Below are 17,455 nucleotides of genomic sequence, written 5' to 3' on the forward strand. Positions count from 1 at the left end.
TTGTCCAAGGCAGATGAAGGATGAATCAAGAGCAACTGGACTTGGTTGTAGAAACTTGAAAATGTTTTGCCTCTCATCTAAGGGGCTCCTTCGTTCTAAATGATGGGAAATCTTTGGTATTTAACTTCTGTGGGGTCCCCACAGAGATGATGAGAGGTGAAACATTTTCAAGTTTCTACAGTCAGTTCCACTTGCCCTTGATTCAACCCTCCTTGGATAATCATTGCCTGGATGACTGAGAATCTTCACAGAAAACTCAAATAGTCATAAATTTTACATTTCATAATGCACACCTTAAACATAATTTTCTTTTTCAGCAACACATGATACTTCGACATACATCTAAAATACACTGCTGTGATGGTCATTAACATAATTTTGCTATCATTGCCAAATTGCCATTTTATCTGAATTTCAAAGTGTTCAATCTCTTACCTTGACTTTTTCAGGTCCTGTCAGAGAGGTGGATTACAGAACAGAGAAGTTATAAACCAGAAATCCCTGAACTCAGATCTAGACTAGTTGATAGGACATCACCGTACAGCACACAGACACAGTAAAGGGATACCTGTAGAGTTTCTGTCCCACCCTCTTTGAAACACTGTCTTAACCGTTTGTCTTTAACAACTTGTTAGTATTTCTTATCGAGCCCAAGTGATTCTACTAGCTTCAAACTACAGGCTCATTATTGTTAATCGAAGCAAATTGTGAATTCTTACAACGTTAACAAACTAGTGAAGTTGAAGCAGACACTTCTTGCCAATAAGCGCCACAGGAGAGACAAATGGACTGTGGTGAAACAGAACTGTCAGTGAATCCCTTCAAGTAGAAACAAACACTGAACACACTGAGAACTAAAGGACAGAGCAGCTGCAGCATGCAGAGAGTGAGAGGTAAAAAAGAAGAGCAAATCCATTGTGTCTGAGTAATGAAATCATCAAACTGCAGCATGAATCAAGAGCTTTCAAATGATCAATCCTAGTAAATCTGTGCATTCAACAATAAGTCCCCCTTTAACCAGGCAGGGCCTTGTTAAACTACTGCATCATGACAATCGATGGTGCTCAGACCACATGACTGAAACCTAGATTAAATTATGGTTTTATCCCTGAAGAGTCTATTTCCTGTTACTCCTAGAAGGTTGGACAGTTCAAAAAAACTGAGAAAAAGATGAAGTCTAAATATGATGTGCCATATAAGATACAAGCCATGTTATTTTGTCTAATTTTAGCAAGTTAAATGAAAGAATTTTGAAGGATAAGTTCACATTTTTTGTCCCACATCACTTCCATTGGAAGCACATTAGGAAGAAATTTGGCTGTTAAAGGCCATGAGTTAGTAAGCAAGTCCAGCTAATTCATCTTTCTAAATAATGATTTCATTTATACCCAGGCAAACAGATGGTGAAACAGTCTCCTAAGCTCTTGCCACGTTGCAGAATAAAAACAAGTGGAAGGATGCTTGAGAATGATGAGAAAAGGCAAAACTACAGTAACATAATAAGACAAAAACATGCAAAACAAGAAAAAGAGAGCAAATATAAGGCTAATCAACAGCCAGGCAGATGGTGAACATAGTAGGAAATGAACACAGCAAAGTCATACAGGGTAGACAGACTCAAGAGCTGAGAGCTGAGTAGTGATACTGCTATATATCATGCTAGATGAATTAATCTGGCTAGAAGTTGAACTGAGTGGGACCAGCCAGAAGCATAATTCCCTAGTTCAGAAAACAGTAATCTACCTAAAATGTGATTATCTGTCTGACTGACATGCAAAATGGACAGTATTTTATGATTATCTGAGGGTTTAGCGTGAGGTCCTGTAGTTATTTGCTCATGGGTTACAGCAGGTTTGTGTTTCCATTTGTGCACTCTCAGAGGTCTACGAGTTCAGACTGTCATGATCATGTGAACACACTGCTAGCATTAGCCCTCAGGCTCTGTGAAAGTCCGGGGACACAAACTGATGCTATGCTTCCTGCCAAAACAATCAAACCACATACAGTAAACGGCTGACACCTTTTCCTGTACTTTAAGTCACATTGCAGCACCACTCTGCAACCTACAAAACGAACAAACTGTAATCGTTAAAGTGGGGTCAAATGTTGTGTCATAGTTTAGTCTAGTTTCCCTCTCATTACCAATCACATTATTTTGTCTGTAGCACTTAAAGTGAGCTCTTCTGATACTTGGATACAGTTATAAACTATAAAAAATACAGTACATATATAGTTGTCGTGCGTTAAGCACAAAGCCGGAGTCAGGACATGGTCAAACTAGCTTTCCAAAAAGACTTGAAGGAGAGTGAACTGCTAACATGATCGATCCTGTTCGATTCATACACACACAGACATGTAAAGGTGAACATTTTAGTGGGGGTGAAACCATATCTTCTTTTTCTTAATGAACAACACTTTATCTATCTGCCTGGTACATTTGTAAAGCATCTCTGGCTGTAGCGCAGGTCATCAGATTTGGTCGATTAGCACTGAAACAAGACAGCTCCAGGAAAACCTGCACGAGGTTGTTGTTAGTTTAGAAGCAGTTCCAGATAACTTCCCCTAAAACCACAAATGATCACCTTTGCATATGAATTCAACAAACGAGATACAGCATGTTAATAAGTGAGCTTCAGAGAGCAGATGGTTGGTGTGCCTAGGTGTGCCAGTAGATGTGTTTTTGAACTTTGGACAGAGTCAGGCTAGCGGTTTCCCCCAGCTTCCAGGATTGACTCCAGCTTTGTATTTAACACACAGGCATGAGACTGACATCAGTCTTAACATCTCACACTTGCAAAGAAAGTGATTGAGCATATTTTTTAAAACGTTGACCTACTCCTTTAATACTACAATTGCAATTACAAGTATTCCCTGAATAAGTACTGTGATGGGTATTTTAGAATGTGAAACAGCAGAATGTTATTAAGAGAGAAGCTATTAACAAAGGTTAGACTGGACTGCAACAAAAAATCTAAAGCATAGAGTGAAGAGGCTTTAGTTGTGTGCTGTCCTGCCTCGTTAACTGACTAATCATTCCACACATACTGTAGATCAGTGCACTCCAGTCTGGAAGCTTACTGTATTCTATCATACTACTTTAAACTTTAACAGTGACAGATGACATTAATTTCTGGTGTTGTGTTATGAATACGGAATTGGACAATGCTTACTGCATTGGACACGGGGCTGGATGGTGTGGCTAAAATCAATATCGCAGTATTAATGCTATTACAATAATTTGCAAGATTTTGTAATATTGCTGTACATCACAAAAGTAAGGAAATTTGTGTTTGGTACATTATTTCTTTGTAACAATGCTACTTGGCAATAAATCACGTGTGTAAGGAACATGCGTTTGTGGGATGAGCAGCAGAGCTGAGTTTGTGGGTTGCGCCCATGAAAAATCTCAAATCTCTGCCAATGCTGAGAAAGCTTCAATCTAGCCACTACTGGTATCTATGCAGAGTTGTGTGGCCTGGTCTAGACACTGACAGTTAAACAGTATCACCATCTCAACTTACAGAACTGAAGTCTGCAAAACCCAAGGTAGAGACTTTAGGGGTTTTACTTGATGCTGAAGATGGTGCGAAAGGGTCTTTGCCGCTGAAGGGGTCTCCTGGGCCCTTTTTACTCTGAAAAGGGTCGATGGCATCACTGCCGAATGGCTGGAAGGGGTCACATGGTTTGGAAGGGTCAACTGTTCCAGACATGCTCACTGGTGTACTCTTACCTGAAGACATAAAAGAAAGAGGTAAACATCACATCACAGAGAAGAGAGTTCTTTTTTCGGGACGATTTTCACATCATTGGGAAGTTTATATATTTTTCTATCATTCCAATAAAATGCTTGCTTACTAAAAAATAGTATCTCATGTCCAGAACAGGGTTTTTCCTCCTTTGTTCTCAAAAATAAATAAATATAGTCCAAGTGCTGTCAAGACCACATCAAGATTAATGGTCTTTTCCAATAATAACCCTAAAGCCACGCTGGCCAATCAGAAGCCTGAAAAAAAAAAAACATTCATTCTCATAGTTCTGCCCACGCCCTGCTTCACCTCCGGTGTCACCTCAAAGACAGCTACTAGCTTTTGAAAGCCACAACAGTTTCATCCCCACCCGCGACACAAAAACAATTCATATTGAGTCCCAACACAAATCTTTCTCTAACTTCTCACATGCAGTGCCCCATCCTTCTGACAAAGGGGATATATAAAAACAGCTGGTATAGGACAGAACAGTAACAGAAAACAGCCCAAATCAAAAGTGATAACCCTTAACCGAAGAGCCATTCTCAACAGTCCCCTGGGAAATCATTTGGTCGGGTTTCTGCCCACATTACCAACTGTCGGTTCACCAATTTACCAACAAGACAAAGAGACAGAGGTTACTCATGTTCATAGACCACACACATTCATGTTCACATAGATTCATCAAAGCTATATTGTATAGAAAACAACTTCACAGCAGCAAAGCAACTTGTAATAAGTAAAACTAGAGAAACTAGCTCGAGTGAGGAAGTTCATGCTTGACCTTGAAGAATAGTGGTGACTCAGGGTGACATTACCAGTTCATTTACAAGGTGCTTCAGTAAATGTTAAATAGCCTTTTATTTTTTAACAGAATCTATTTAACACACATAAGTTGTCAAAATCAGGATGTATGCATGTAAAACTAGGGCTGCAATTAATGATTCATTTAATCATCTGTTGATTTTTTTTTTTTTACATTTTGGTCTCCTTTTCTATCTTTTTGCTTGAAAAATGATTTGACTTTAACAATTAACTGATGATCAAATGAATAATATGCTTACATATATGTTAAAAATAACAAAACATTTTGAATGTTTATTCTTGAGCTTGGTATCTGTATGTGTGCAAATGACCTCAACTAAAAGTCAACTACCTGGCTTTTTTCTTCACTTGAATTTAATTTGTTACATTTTGAGATCTTTTACACTGCATTTAAGACTCCCCTACGTCATTTCAAAATCCTTGTTTATCAGGCTCATGAACATGAGTAACATCTGTCAAGTGGATCTGTACGTAAGCAAAAAATGTAACTAAACAGTAATCATAGTAACGTTTCTGTTACTAACAGGACTTGAAGCAGGGCCTGGCAGAGGATCGTGGGAACGTTAAGACTACACCATGTTGCTTGTATAGGTGTTAAACCACAGGACCAGTCAAACCGTCGTCATACAACATACACATACGCATTTAGTCCTATTACCCAGATAACTCGGCTGATTGGGGTGAGCAGTTCATTTCACACTCCTCGCTGAGCAAAACTGCATGCCTGGCAATCAGTTTTTTCCTCTTTCAGTAAACTGTACACACACACCCACACACACACACGCACTCACACTTGAGAAACCACAATCAGGAGCTCCACCCTGCTCTAAAATAATCTACTACATTAGTGCCATCTAATTTTGATGTCTTCCACAGGATTGTACATTGAGTGTATTTAACCGACTGAAAAACAGCAATGTGCCCTCAACTATAGCAGTGTATTCGCAGTAATGTCATTGAAGACCTGCCTCATTAACACCAAGGTGATAGAAGATGCATGCAAGGATGAATGTGTGTGTGTGTGTGTGTGTGTGTGTGTGTGTGTTTGTGTGTGCCTACAAAGAAGAGTAAGATAGAAAAGAGAAAGACACTAAATTAACAACACTAAATTTAATAAATGAAGAGGAAGACGACTGCAACAATGGTAACAATGCTGGCATTCACCCACTACAAACAGACTGCAGCCTGACCTTCTCTGAACCACTCACACACACACATTAAGGGAAGAGAGAGGAAGCACGTTAGGGTGTGTCTGCAAACAACAGGGCAAGCAAACCACATCCTGCTCTTACAACATCACCTTCATGTGTACCTACACACAAGCATCTGAGCAGCGGTTTGTAAACAATCACAATATAAAATCTACAAAAAACATTGAGAATATTAATGTGAAGTTTAGCCATTTGTCGTTTGCAGAGTGAATGATGGGAATGAGCCTGACTGACAAATGGAAAGCTGTAACACACTTGTCTCTAGTTCCCTTCTACAACCACTGAGTCAGCAAGTGTGTGGGATAGTGTAATAGCTGCAAATTTGGCCACAGTTTAGACTGAAACAGAGAAGGGCATTCTGGGTAACTGTGGTTCACACTGTGAGGACCAACTCCCAAGGGACAGTGTTGTGCTGTCCCCTAAAGACCTTTTGCCAAACACATCATTACTGATCGTAACATCCATAACATGACATTCATAAAGCACTATGGAAAGGAACACATTTTTGAACATCAAATCCAAAATTAATCTTATCTATGAATCACTTATGTGGGCCAGCAGTTGGAGCCAAACAAAGACACTAAAGCTCATGTGTCAGGGGCACTAAAGTGGGAAGTGAGACAATGTTTCTTGAGCTGTGTCCAAATTCTATACCACTACTAATCTAATTTTAGGCTGGATTTCACTGTGTTCACACTTGATTTTTCGGTTTACCCTTGATGTACCACTGTCCCACAATGCAATACACTAAAGGAATGGAGGTGCTGCTCACAGCTGTAAAACGTGTAAATATACAGACAATGGAAGTCAAACAGCTCCAGGAAGATGACAGCAAACAAGTAAACAGTACAGTACAAACAAGTGCAGCACAATTCAAATACATGACAGCACTTGGATGTTCTAGACTGGAAAGACAGAGTGAGCCCTCAGCAGTATTGAACTACACCAACATGGAGTTCAATAAAAACATGTTGCTGCATGACATTTGAGAAATATGTTTCTAGTTTAGTCACTGGAGTACTGAGAAAAACAAACATCTAAAAAACTGACACACTCACTACTGTCAACATGAACGTATGTGAAATGTAATACGACATGTGTCATGTGCACACGACTAGTTGCCACTGCAGAGTAAGTGTTTGAACTGAGAAACTAAACGGTGTGTGAGAGCAGTGGCTTGGCAAAATACGAAAACCTTTTATTTTCTCTGCACCCACAAAGACAATCTTTCCTGTTGACAGATCAGAGCAAAGTTTAAGACTGTGCTTTCTACGTTGGAGAAAAAAGCTTATCTCTGGTTACAGAAAAACAGCTTCTGCATTTCAGCACTGCCTACAACTTACTTATATACTACATACAAGTCACCATTCAAAAAGGTCAAGGTCACTGTTTTCTCTCCACCCTATTTTTTCTCATTATAGTCATTATTTCACTTTTTCTGATCTGGTCCGTGACCACATACACAGATCTCCTTCTTCTCCATTCTTCATCATGCCTGTGATACTCGGAGGGATGGTGATTATGGGCATGATGGTGATGCGGTAATCGCACTAACCACCTATCGTGTATCTTGGTTTTCAATAAAGCCAAAGTCCCACTTCCTTTTTAAGCTCACCACTGTTCTACTAACTTTGGCGAGATAATGTGTGTTCTCACATACACTTTTTCATCATTCATCTTTCTGAAAAGATCAGAATATGATAATGGGGTTGTCTGTGCACTTTCCAAGCTAATTGGGTACCATTATTTTACTGGACAGTCCAATACAATGAGACAGTCAAAGTGGAACTCCTCATTAGTTTATACACGATGCATAAATCATTAGCCATAGACTACATGGGTACCGCTAAAAATCTGTTGCACAGTGTTGGTTTGCCCTCCTCTTATTCTCCTCCCACCCCCAAAAAGCCTATGTAGTGACACACTTACCACTAGGCGGTTTGGGTCTTGGGGGAACACTTTTCTTCGGTGGCAGAGCTGGCATGTCATTCTTCCTGCTGAATGGGTCATCCACAAATACTGACTGGAAAGAAAGAGTGAGCCCTCAGCAGTCATTTCGATATATCTGACTGAGAGTGATTTAAACTTATTTAATAAAAATAAATGTAAATGTGACAAAGGATGGCACCAGGAAACAGTTCAATATATCAGTTTGTATCAAACACACACAAAAAAATAATGATAAATTACTCACATGTATATTCTTAAACCAGTTTCTCCATGGTTAAAAAGTAAGACTTTCATTAACTGTGCTACATTGGACCAATTTAATATACAATAAGTGTTATTATGTATGAATAATGAAGTATTACACAAATATTATAAAACGTTTGCGTAATATGTCCATCAGGTTAAGAGTTTTGACTTCTGGTACCTTCTGGTAGTCTGGTAACCAGCTGGCCCTGCCTTCAAATGGGTCTCTGGGCTTCGACATGTGGCTGAAGTCTGCAAATCCCGCAGAGCTGTTGTTACTGCTGCTGAATGAACTGCTGCCAAATGGATCCAAGGTGCCAAACAGGTCTGAAAAAACAGTTACAGTATTTTTAGAATAACAAGCACATTTATAATAAGTTACAATAATTACCAGTTGACTTAAAATGTGCAGTATTGTTGAGACCACTCTACTTGTTGTGGGTTGACTTAGATACATGGAACATTGAGGCCATACCTGATGAACATACATGGAGGAGCACACATATCAGATAACTTACAATTCCATGCAATTGAATGCAAGCCCACCACTAACTACAGTACTACAAGCATTGAGTGGAATCATTTGCTGTCAGACAGTGTCTGCCACTATTTACACAAAATTTTAATTTGAGCTTGTGTTTTTTTAAAGATCTCTTTGATTTGTCAGCCTGTTTTCCATTTCCAGGGCATTAAGGCAGAGGAGAGTTGTTTTCTTGTATAAAAATGAGAGAAAGAGCAGGGTGGCAATTACAATCCTCTGAGGACAAAAAATTTTCATCTTGGTGGTTTATTTAAATTAACAGCATATTCTTTGTACAAACCATACTGGGTTTAGAAAATTTTATTCTACAGAGACACCATTTGTTTACCTGACTAATTCAGGTTCAATATGGTGAATAGGTTGTGCTGTACCCTAACGGTAAATCATTTAATTTTTGTGATAAAATGGAGCCTATTGGGTGTGATAAACTACTAGTGAACTCATTTAAATCATTACTCAGTTATTTAGTATTCAGTATGGTGAGGTTAATGAAACGTCATCATAACGAGGTGTGACCAGTAGGACCAGTCCTCGGATGATTGTGAATATGCTGATGCTAGGATGTAAGTAAGCTTTCGCTACATTCTGGTAAAACCAAATCTATTTTATTTGCTTCAAGTATTTAACGTTTTTATGTCGCCTGCAGTGCAGTTATAATAAAAGCCTATACCTTAGGACAGTAGTAGAACTTACTGTAGGTTGGTTACTTCATCAACAATTATATGGTCACTCCATGGTAAGTAAAAAATAGGATTACCACCTTGCGATGCATTTACTAAATTCCTTTCCAGTACAGCATGTGGCAGTATGTAGGATATCTACTGATGAGGAGTCATCCACACAAGTGCCACACACCAATAAAAAAAGAACGAGGAGGAGAAAAAGAAGAAGAACAAGAAGAGGAACAAGAAAAAGAACAAGAAATGTGAGAGGGATGGAGTACCTATCTCACCAAATGGGAGGAGGCTAACCCGTACTTATAAAGAGCAACATGCTATTTGTAAAATATGCCAGAAAAATACTGTAAAATACCTACAAAACTAATGGCATGACCATCATCTTCAGCCGTGGTTTGTGTTTCGTGGCAATTAGCAAATGTCAGCATGGTAACACACTGAATTAAGATGAGTATTGTAAACACTAAATCTGCTAAACCTCAGCATGTTAACATTGTGACGTTGAACATTTAGCTCTTGCTTTAGTATATAAAAAGGTTTCTCATTATTAGTTGCAAGAAAATGGATGGCCATGAAAGAATCAATAACTAAAAATGCATCCATTTGTTACAATGGTCACAGCAGCAACAGGCCTGCTTACAGATTGTACAAAATAAGATAATCATTCTAATTTCAATTAAAGAGCCCCCAAGTATGGGACATTTTCATTTTCAAATGCCACAAATGCCAGGCCTTACCAGAGTCAGTGTGAAAGTTATGAACCTGTATTTGAAGTAGAAGCACCACACATGTGAGCAAATGATGGCTTAGCACTAAGTAAGCAAATGTGACACCTTTGCTGTCCTGCCATGGTTTTGAAAGGCAAACCAACATGGTAACTTTAGTCTGAGCAAACAGTAGTCCCCTATCATGACAGGATTTAGCTCCTCCAATCACTGAGGCATTCAAGCTGACCCACAGTGTGCATGTGTTTGTATGGACTACATTAATATCCTGGAGAAAATGAAAGTTTTTTTTTGGGTGGCAGAGAACAAACAGCTCACTGAAAGAGGTCCAGTGCAATGACTGACAGCAGACATGAATTCATTGAAGAGTTATGCCACCACAAACACAACTAAATCATCACTGCCAGAGGCAGACTGAAAGACAATGAAAAACTGACACTAATTTCACATCAAAACTGGGTTTGGAAATTTGTCGATTTGAGATGTAGTACCAAGGTATACCAAAGTCACCATCGTTCAATATCTGTGGTTATACAAGGCCATTGTTGGCAACATTGTTCATCAATGAGCAAGACTGTTTTATGACAAAAATGGATATTGGAGAACAAAGACTGATAGATTTCTTTCATTTTTGAATAAAAAAAGTACACAATGTTCACAGACACTGTCGATGTGGGGGAATAAAGTATTGACAGACCTGATCCTTTGGGTTTTGGGTTGCTTGAAGAGAATGGGTCACTGCTTGTGAAGTGACTGGTTTGCTGCAAGAAGCATTAGAAGAAATACCCTGTTAATGGTAAATTCACTCATGTCACAGCCTGAATTTACCCACATTGTTATTTCCTTGTTTTTAATGTTTCAGTGAGCTGCAGAATAGGTGCTACCACATACAGTCTCAAGAGATGGCAAGAGTTGAGAATTAAGACCATATACAGTATGACGGACCAAAACACAAGGCACCGCCACTCATCCACAGGCTATACAGTACGCAGTACAGTGTGAAAGCCAAATATTAAGCAATCATTTTAAAGTCTGCACCACCTCTTCAACAAGTACCTTGGAGGGTAATGTGGCACTTTTACTGAAGGGATCTGGTGTGGAGAAGGGATCCAACTTTGTGGTCTTCTTGAAGAAGTCTTCTGATGAAGCCTTGAATGGATCTGTCTCTTTGAAAGGGTCTCCTCCAAAAGGATCTGCAGTAGGAATTATGGACAGCTTCATCTTTTTTGTTATTGAGAAATATGGCCCATCAATTAGGGGACAAAGACTGTGGAGAGCTGAAGAATGCCATTCATGAAAGAACTCCAGAATTAACTCTCAAGGAAAACTTAATCTTTTCTAGCATCAGAAAGGACACGAATCACTGAGCCACTGAGTACTGGAGGGAGCGCTAGTAGACTACCAATGAAGGAGAAGATAGCGTCTAGCCAGTAAAGAAGTAAAAGATTAAATATTCAATTGATTAGAGAACTATCAGTTATAGTCTTCTAGAAACCCAAATATGGCGATATGGGGGGGCATTTATATATAGAAGATATGGGTTAGATTCCAGAGTGAAGCATGGCATTTGTCACAGCAGTCAGTGATATTAGAAAACATTTGTGACAACTGAGCTTTTGGAATATGGTATTTTGGATACCACATCAAAAATGTGGAGTCTGTAAACGAGGGTTGAAATAAATGATTCCTCAGTAAAGGAGCAAGAGTTGATGCTGAAGTAAATCTAAACTACCTTCTGAATTTGTACCAGATTTTAAGAGTGGAGACTTAGAGTAAATGGTCGTAGCATCTGTGTGCAAATTGCCAGAAGAATCTTCCATCTGTGGGATGATGCGTGAGGTAGCCTAGAAACGCAATCTGCATCCGAGGCTGCGATCACGTCGAATTTGGTCTGCAAATCTATACGATGTTTTAACAAACTGGGAGAGGGACAGCAAGAGGGGCAAGCTTTTGATCTAATTTAAAGATGTTGAATGAACAGAGAGCGCCTCCAGTTTGGCTTTACAGGATATATTTAAATGTGAAGAGTAGGTTGAGTTAAGTTTAAGATTGAATTTAAAACAAATTTATTGATCTGAAGAAAGAGGGCACGATCAGAAATAAAAACAGGATGATATTTAATGGAGGACACTTTGGAAATTAGCTTCGCATCAGTGAGAAAACTGATCTGAGAGAAAAACCGATGCTTCTGTGAAAAGAAAGAAGACATGAAATCAGAAACTTATAAGGTTCCCGGATTCCAGTTTATGTCTCCTCCATATACAAGAACATTTTTATTTACAGAGGGAAGTCATTCCAATAGCTTATTCATAAAGTGTGGCTTATGAAAATTGGGGGCATAAATATTAACTAATAAATGAACATGAGACAGTGTCGCTGAAATAATCAAATATCTGGCATCTTTATCAGGTATAACGTTGGAGGATGAGAACTGAATTGACTTAAAAATTAAAATGGAAACCCCTCTGGCTTTAGAGTTGACATTTGACCTGAACTGATCCTTGGTTGGCATGTGGGTTTCCTGTTGGAATATAAGGTCAGCTTTAGTCATTTCAAAGGAACTAACACTTTCAATATTTTGATAGGCCTCCCAATACCTTTAATATTCCAAGCTCACAAACCTCACAGAAGAGCCAATATGTGGGAACCCAGAAGTGTTAGTAATTGTAGCCATGTATCAAGCACTTTATAGAAGAATGAAGACGAAGCCCCCTCCCAGCCCTCCAACAAAAGAAAGAAAAAAAACACACACATGTGACAATGATCGACAACCAACGGAACATCCCAAAATACCACACAAATGTTACTAAATTGTTTGGTAACACTTTCCCCAAAAAAATCAGAACAGTGTGCCTAGACTGGGGTTTTTTGAGATTATTGCAGGAGCCCCCCAAAAAATGACCTACTCCATTGATCACTAACCAGAAGTCTCCACTGTACTGTTTCTTAAACGCTTCATTTCATTCATCAACCAGGCAACAGATTGCTCAGCAATTTCTAATGACAGACTCAGTTTGACAAACATGAGTTCAAATAGCTTCTGCTAATCAGCAGCAGTGACAGTCATTGTTTTCCTAAGGAGAGAGTTAAGATGTCAATCCTTGCAGGGGCTCGACATAGGCCGTTGGAAACGGCTTGATCTGTACATCTCAACTTTGTCTATGATATTTCAATGTGCAACCAGTGAGATAACAGCTGCTGTGATATAACCTAAAATGGAAATTCTGAACACTAAAATTTGTTTCACTGCTGCACCACAGAAGTCAGTTACAAAACTTAGTATGATGTAAGCTAATTCTAGATCATTCTAAGCTGGAGAAGGTTCACCCCTGTGTCAAAAGGATGATTTCCATCACTGATCCCCATTTACTAAGCAGAGAAGTGAAACTCTATAATATTACTGAAGAGGGAAGTGTGATAAAAGGCACAGTTGCACACAGCACTCACATATGTCAACAAAAGACAAGGCTGCCACCACAGGTACAGGCCATGCTTGTGACATATGTATGACTGTTATTTGAGGGTTAAGAGACCATTCACCAGGAAATTGTACTGTTGAGGGTTTTTCAGCACACTAATGGGGCAGCTGTAGCACCTAACAGAAGGTCGGCAGTTTGATCCCTGGCCTAGGCAGTTCACATGTAAAAGTGTCCTCCGGCAAGATACTGAACCCCAATTTGCTCCTGATGCTGTTAACCATTCACACATACTCACCATCAACGTGAGTGTGTATGAATGGTTAACGCTCGTAATGAGGAGGTGGCTTAGCCACCATCATGGCCAAATTTCCCCAGCTGGGGCTTAATAAAGTTGATCTTATCGGATCAATGTGTGTGTGAATGGGTGAATGCAGACTTGTTGCAAAAAGCACTTTGAGCAGTTGTCAGACTAGAAAAGGTGCTTCATAAATACAGTCCATTTACCGTAAAATGGGGTAGTTTTCCTAGGTTAATAAATTGATTTAACTTAAGCATTACTAGCATTATCATATCATGGGTGGTTATACGGTATCTGGAAGTATTTGAAAAGAGCAACAGTTTCCATTTCATTACTGTCTTGAAAAATGTGCGCATGAATACAATAAACAATATATTTGTGACAATGCAATTCCAGTCAAGGTCAACTTCCTACTTTAACTTTGCCCCCCCAAGTGAATAGGATGATACCAGCAACTGAATTGAAACACTGATTTTTTTTCTGTATTTTGCTATTTCAAATGCTGGTGTGACTGGGTCATAAGGCAATAAAACCATGCTCCTTTTCCTAAAGTAAATACCTGTGGATGCTGATGGCTGCTTTGTAAAAGGGTCATTTTGGAAAGGGTCACCTACACGAGAGCAATCCAGCAGAGAGGGAAGAGCAAGAAGAAAAACAAAGAGGAAGAGAGAAGGAAGACATAGCAGACAGTCAGAGAGCAACTCAAGCTTAAAACTATATCAGCTGTCTAGAAGAAAGAAAACTAACACAACTAAACAGAACAGTAAATACAGTCAGTGAAGAGAAAGGAGAGGAGAGGATGACAGAAGAGAGTCAAGAAAGAGAGAACAACAATTATCCAGAGGCAAAGAGAAAGAGGAACACTGAAAAATACAGGGGGACAGTGAAAGTAAACGTGGATAATAACCTTTGAATGGGTCTGTTTTGAAGGGGTCTTCAGAGTGGAAGGGGTCAGTGGGAAGCTCCTGCGGCTGACTGTTGAACACAGATGGCTTCACTTTGAATGGATCCTCCTGTGGTAAGGAGAAAGATGAGGAACATAATTCTAATCAAAGTCTTAAAACGTAGTCTGAAACTTCAAACAGTACTATGAAGTAGTAGTGAGGACCAGCCTAAGTGTTGTCACTTAAAAAATGTCCTCACTCTGTATGTCAAAAACTTGTTCCGGTTCTCATTATGTATGCAAGTACAAGCGTGTGCACACACACCTACGCATTTCCTTTCCTATGGTTCTGCTCAAGGTTTCTGCCTGTTAAAAGGAGGTTTTTCCTTTCCACTGTTGCCAAGTGCTTGCTCATGGGATAATTGTTGGGCCTCTGTACATTAAAGAGCATGGTCCTGACCTGCTCTATATGTGAAGTGTCCTGAGAAAACTCCTGTTGGGATTTGACGCTATATAAATCAAACTGAACCGAATTGTACACCTACCACATCAAGAGTGGGTGTATTACAGCTTGGGTGTGACTTTGGTAGCTTTAGTTCTGTCAATAATGATAACATTGCAAACATACACAGGCAGAATCACATTATGATGCCTTCAGCTTAAAACACGTGTTGAATAACTGCCGCACCAGGGGCTGCAGTTTGCATGTTGATTTAGCGACAATTTTTCTCCTTATTGCAAATAAATAAAAGGGAGAATCATACAAATAATAGAAAAACAAAAGATAGTTTGATGCGTATTTTGCTGAATTTACTACAATCAAGGGTTTTAGATAGAGATGGTTCAAATGACAGCTAAAGATTTGGCCAGTCCAGTCTCTGGTATACAAATAAGAGGCTGACTGATCAGTTATTCTGCACCCATAGGATTTTATAAAAACTACTGTTATTGGTGGAAATTGCTTTGGCACTCCAGTGTGCTCCAGCCAAAAATGCATGACAGACTATATATCACATTTTTCCACTACATCCCAGATCATTTTCAGAAGGCAAATCACCACTCTATGAAAGGGCATTATTCTGGCAATAGGGTCACAAAATGTGGGCTAAATTTTTGCAGTCCTGGGGAACAGCTGATTTTACAGCAAGGCTGACAAGTGTCATTCGTTTCATATCTGACCTGTTTTCTTTTTATTACTCCCAACAAAAGTTTAGCTCGCTGTCCACAATACAAGACAGGCAGACAGGGAGGAAAAGAAATCACTGTTAGTTTGCTTAACAATTTGAAGTTCTCTCTTCTAAATAATTCAGCTATGTAACTATCCCTTCATGAAGCTGTATCACAAACTTCAGGATGCTCCTCACCCGGGGAATATGCTCAAACATTTATAGTTTGTAAAAGTGGCATTTAACCATGTAGTGGTACGCACAACAGAAGAAATTTGCAGAAATAAGCAAGTTGCAGAAGCAACAGAAGGAAAAACAGCTTCAAGTAGCATCATCATTACTACCATCTGACACAAGAGAAGCACTTCCAGCCATCGCATTATTGGCAAGTGTGATAATATGTGTTTGATCATTCATTCATTCTTGACACAACTATTTTGTTCACTTTTCACATGTTCAGTTGAGTACAACACTGTAAATGCCTTCCAGGAGAGACTATTTAAACAGGTGTGCCGTGATCCCCACACTGAAATAGCACTGCATCTCCCCCTCTATGTGAGGCCTTTCATGTCATACGAACCATTTCTTTTATAACCAGTCCCTCAAGCCTTTCAGATGTTTTATTTTAAGATTTTATGTCATCTAGAAAATGCTTATTTACTTAATCAGCATCTTACTCTGATAGATGGTGGTAAGAGCCCTGTGTGGACATCTCAGCAGCTTAAAGTGAGCAGGGCTTTATTTAAAAAAAAAAAAGTACTTCATGTACTTCATGTACGTCATGTTCTTCCATTCACAAATCAGGATTTAGCAACATTTAAGTCAGAATCTGATGAGAGTGGTTTGTTTGATCAAAAAACTACCGCACAGTCCTGATGGAGCAGGTTCCAGAGCTGGGGTCTTTACAGTCTAGAAACTTACCGTATTTTCTGGACTATAAGCCGCTACTTTTTTCATAGGTTTTGAACCATGCGGCTCATACAAAGGTACGGCTATTCTGTGGATTTTTCTTCCACCGCTAGGGGCGCTCTAACTGGAATTAGAATCAAAACTAGGACAAAATAAATGCAAAGAAGAATACGCTACTTCCAACTACCAACGCGTTCAGAAAGGCTGGACTGCTACGCGAAGAGAGCGGCGCACCTTCAGAGCCAACCTCACCGGAGGATGACAGTGACACGGAGAGCGAGACTGATGGAGACAGATGTGACGAAGCGCTGCTGAGTTTGTTCAACTCCGACACTGAAGAAGACGACTTCGTGGGTTTCAGCGAAGATGGTTAAAGTGACGTGATTTCAAACACAGGGGAAATGAAGATAAATAAATACCGGTTATTTTCTCTTGGTTCTCTCCCGTTTTAATCAGCAAAGTTGCTGCCATGTTAAAAGACACTGTTAGGAAAGTATCTATTTAGGTACATACATGTACATTTACAGTTCAAAATCGTTCTGTACATGTAGTAAATATCTAATCTAACAACATAAATATCTGCGGCTTGCATATCTTTTTTTTTAAGTAGAGCGGATGAGGCTTGTATGCAGAAGCGGCTTGTATATCATTTTTTTTATTATTTTTTAAAAATAGAGCGGATGCGGCTTATATGCAGGTGCTGTTTATAGTCGAGAAAATACGGTATATTTAAACTGTAAGAAAATCCACACAGTCGATCGTAAAAAGAAACATTTGATTGTGGAAAAAAGCAGCACTTCTGTGGTGGATGCACTGAATGCACTGCATGACAGACAGGAGTCACAAGGAGGAGTTTGTGTTG

General features: G+C 39.3%; 1 protein-coding gene across 2 annotated transcripts in view; it reads right to left on the reverse strand.

Moving 5' to 3' along the window:
* Positions 1–17,455, reverse strand: part of LOC121605050 (epidermal growth factor receptor substrate 15-like 1) — a 53,019-nt gene that overhangs the window by 8,038 nt on the left and 27,526 nt on the right. For both annotated transcript variants that reach the window (XM_041934786.1, XM_041934785.1), the window contains exons 18-24: positions 14,543–14,648; positions 10,975–11,111; positions 10,616–10,679; positions 8,157–8,302; positions 7,712–7,805; positions 3,569–3,730; positions 436–452 (exon numbers count right to left, since the gene is read on the reverse strand). In XM_041934786.1, the coding sequence (XP_041790720.1) occupies positions 436–452; positions 3,569–3,730; positions 7,712–7,805; positions 8,157–8,302; positions 10,616–10,679; positions 10,975–11,111; positions 14,543–14,648 (726 nt within the window). The remainder of the gene's footprint in view (positions 1–435; positions 453–3,568; positions 3,731–7,711; positions 7,806–8,156; positions 8,303–10,615; positions 10,680–10,974; positions 11,112–14,542; positions 14,649–17,455) is intronic.

The sequence above is a fragment of the Chelmon rostratus genome, chromosome 4 (assembly GCF_017976325.1).
Source record: "Chelmon rostratus isolate fCheRos1 chromosome 4, fCheRos1.pri, whole genome shotgun sequence".
Taxonomy (NCBI): Eukaryota; Metazoa; Chordata; class Actinopteri; order Chaetodontiformes; family Chaetodontidae; genus Chelmon; species Chelmon rostratus.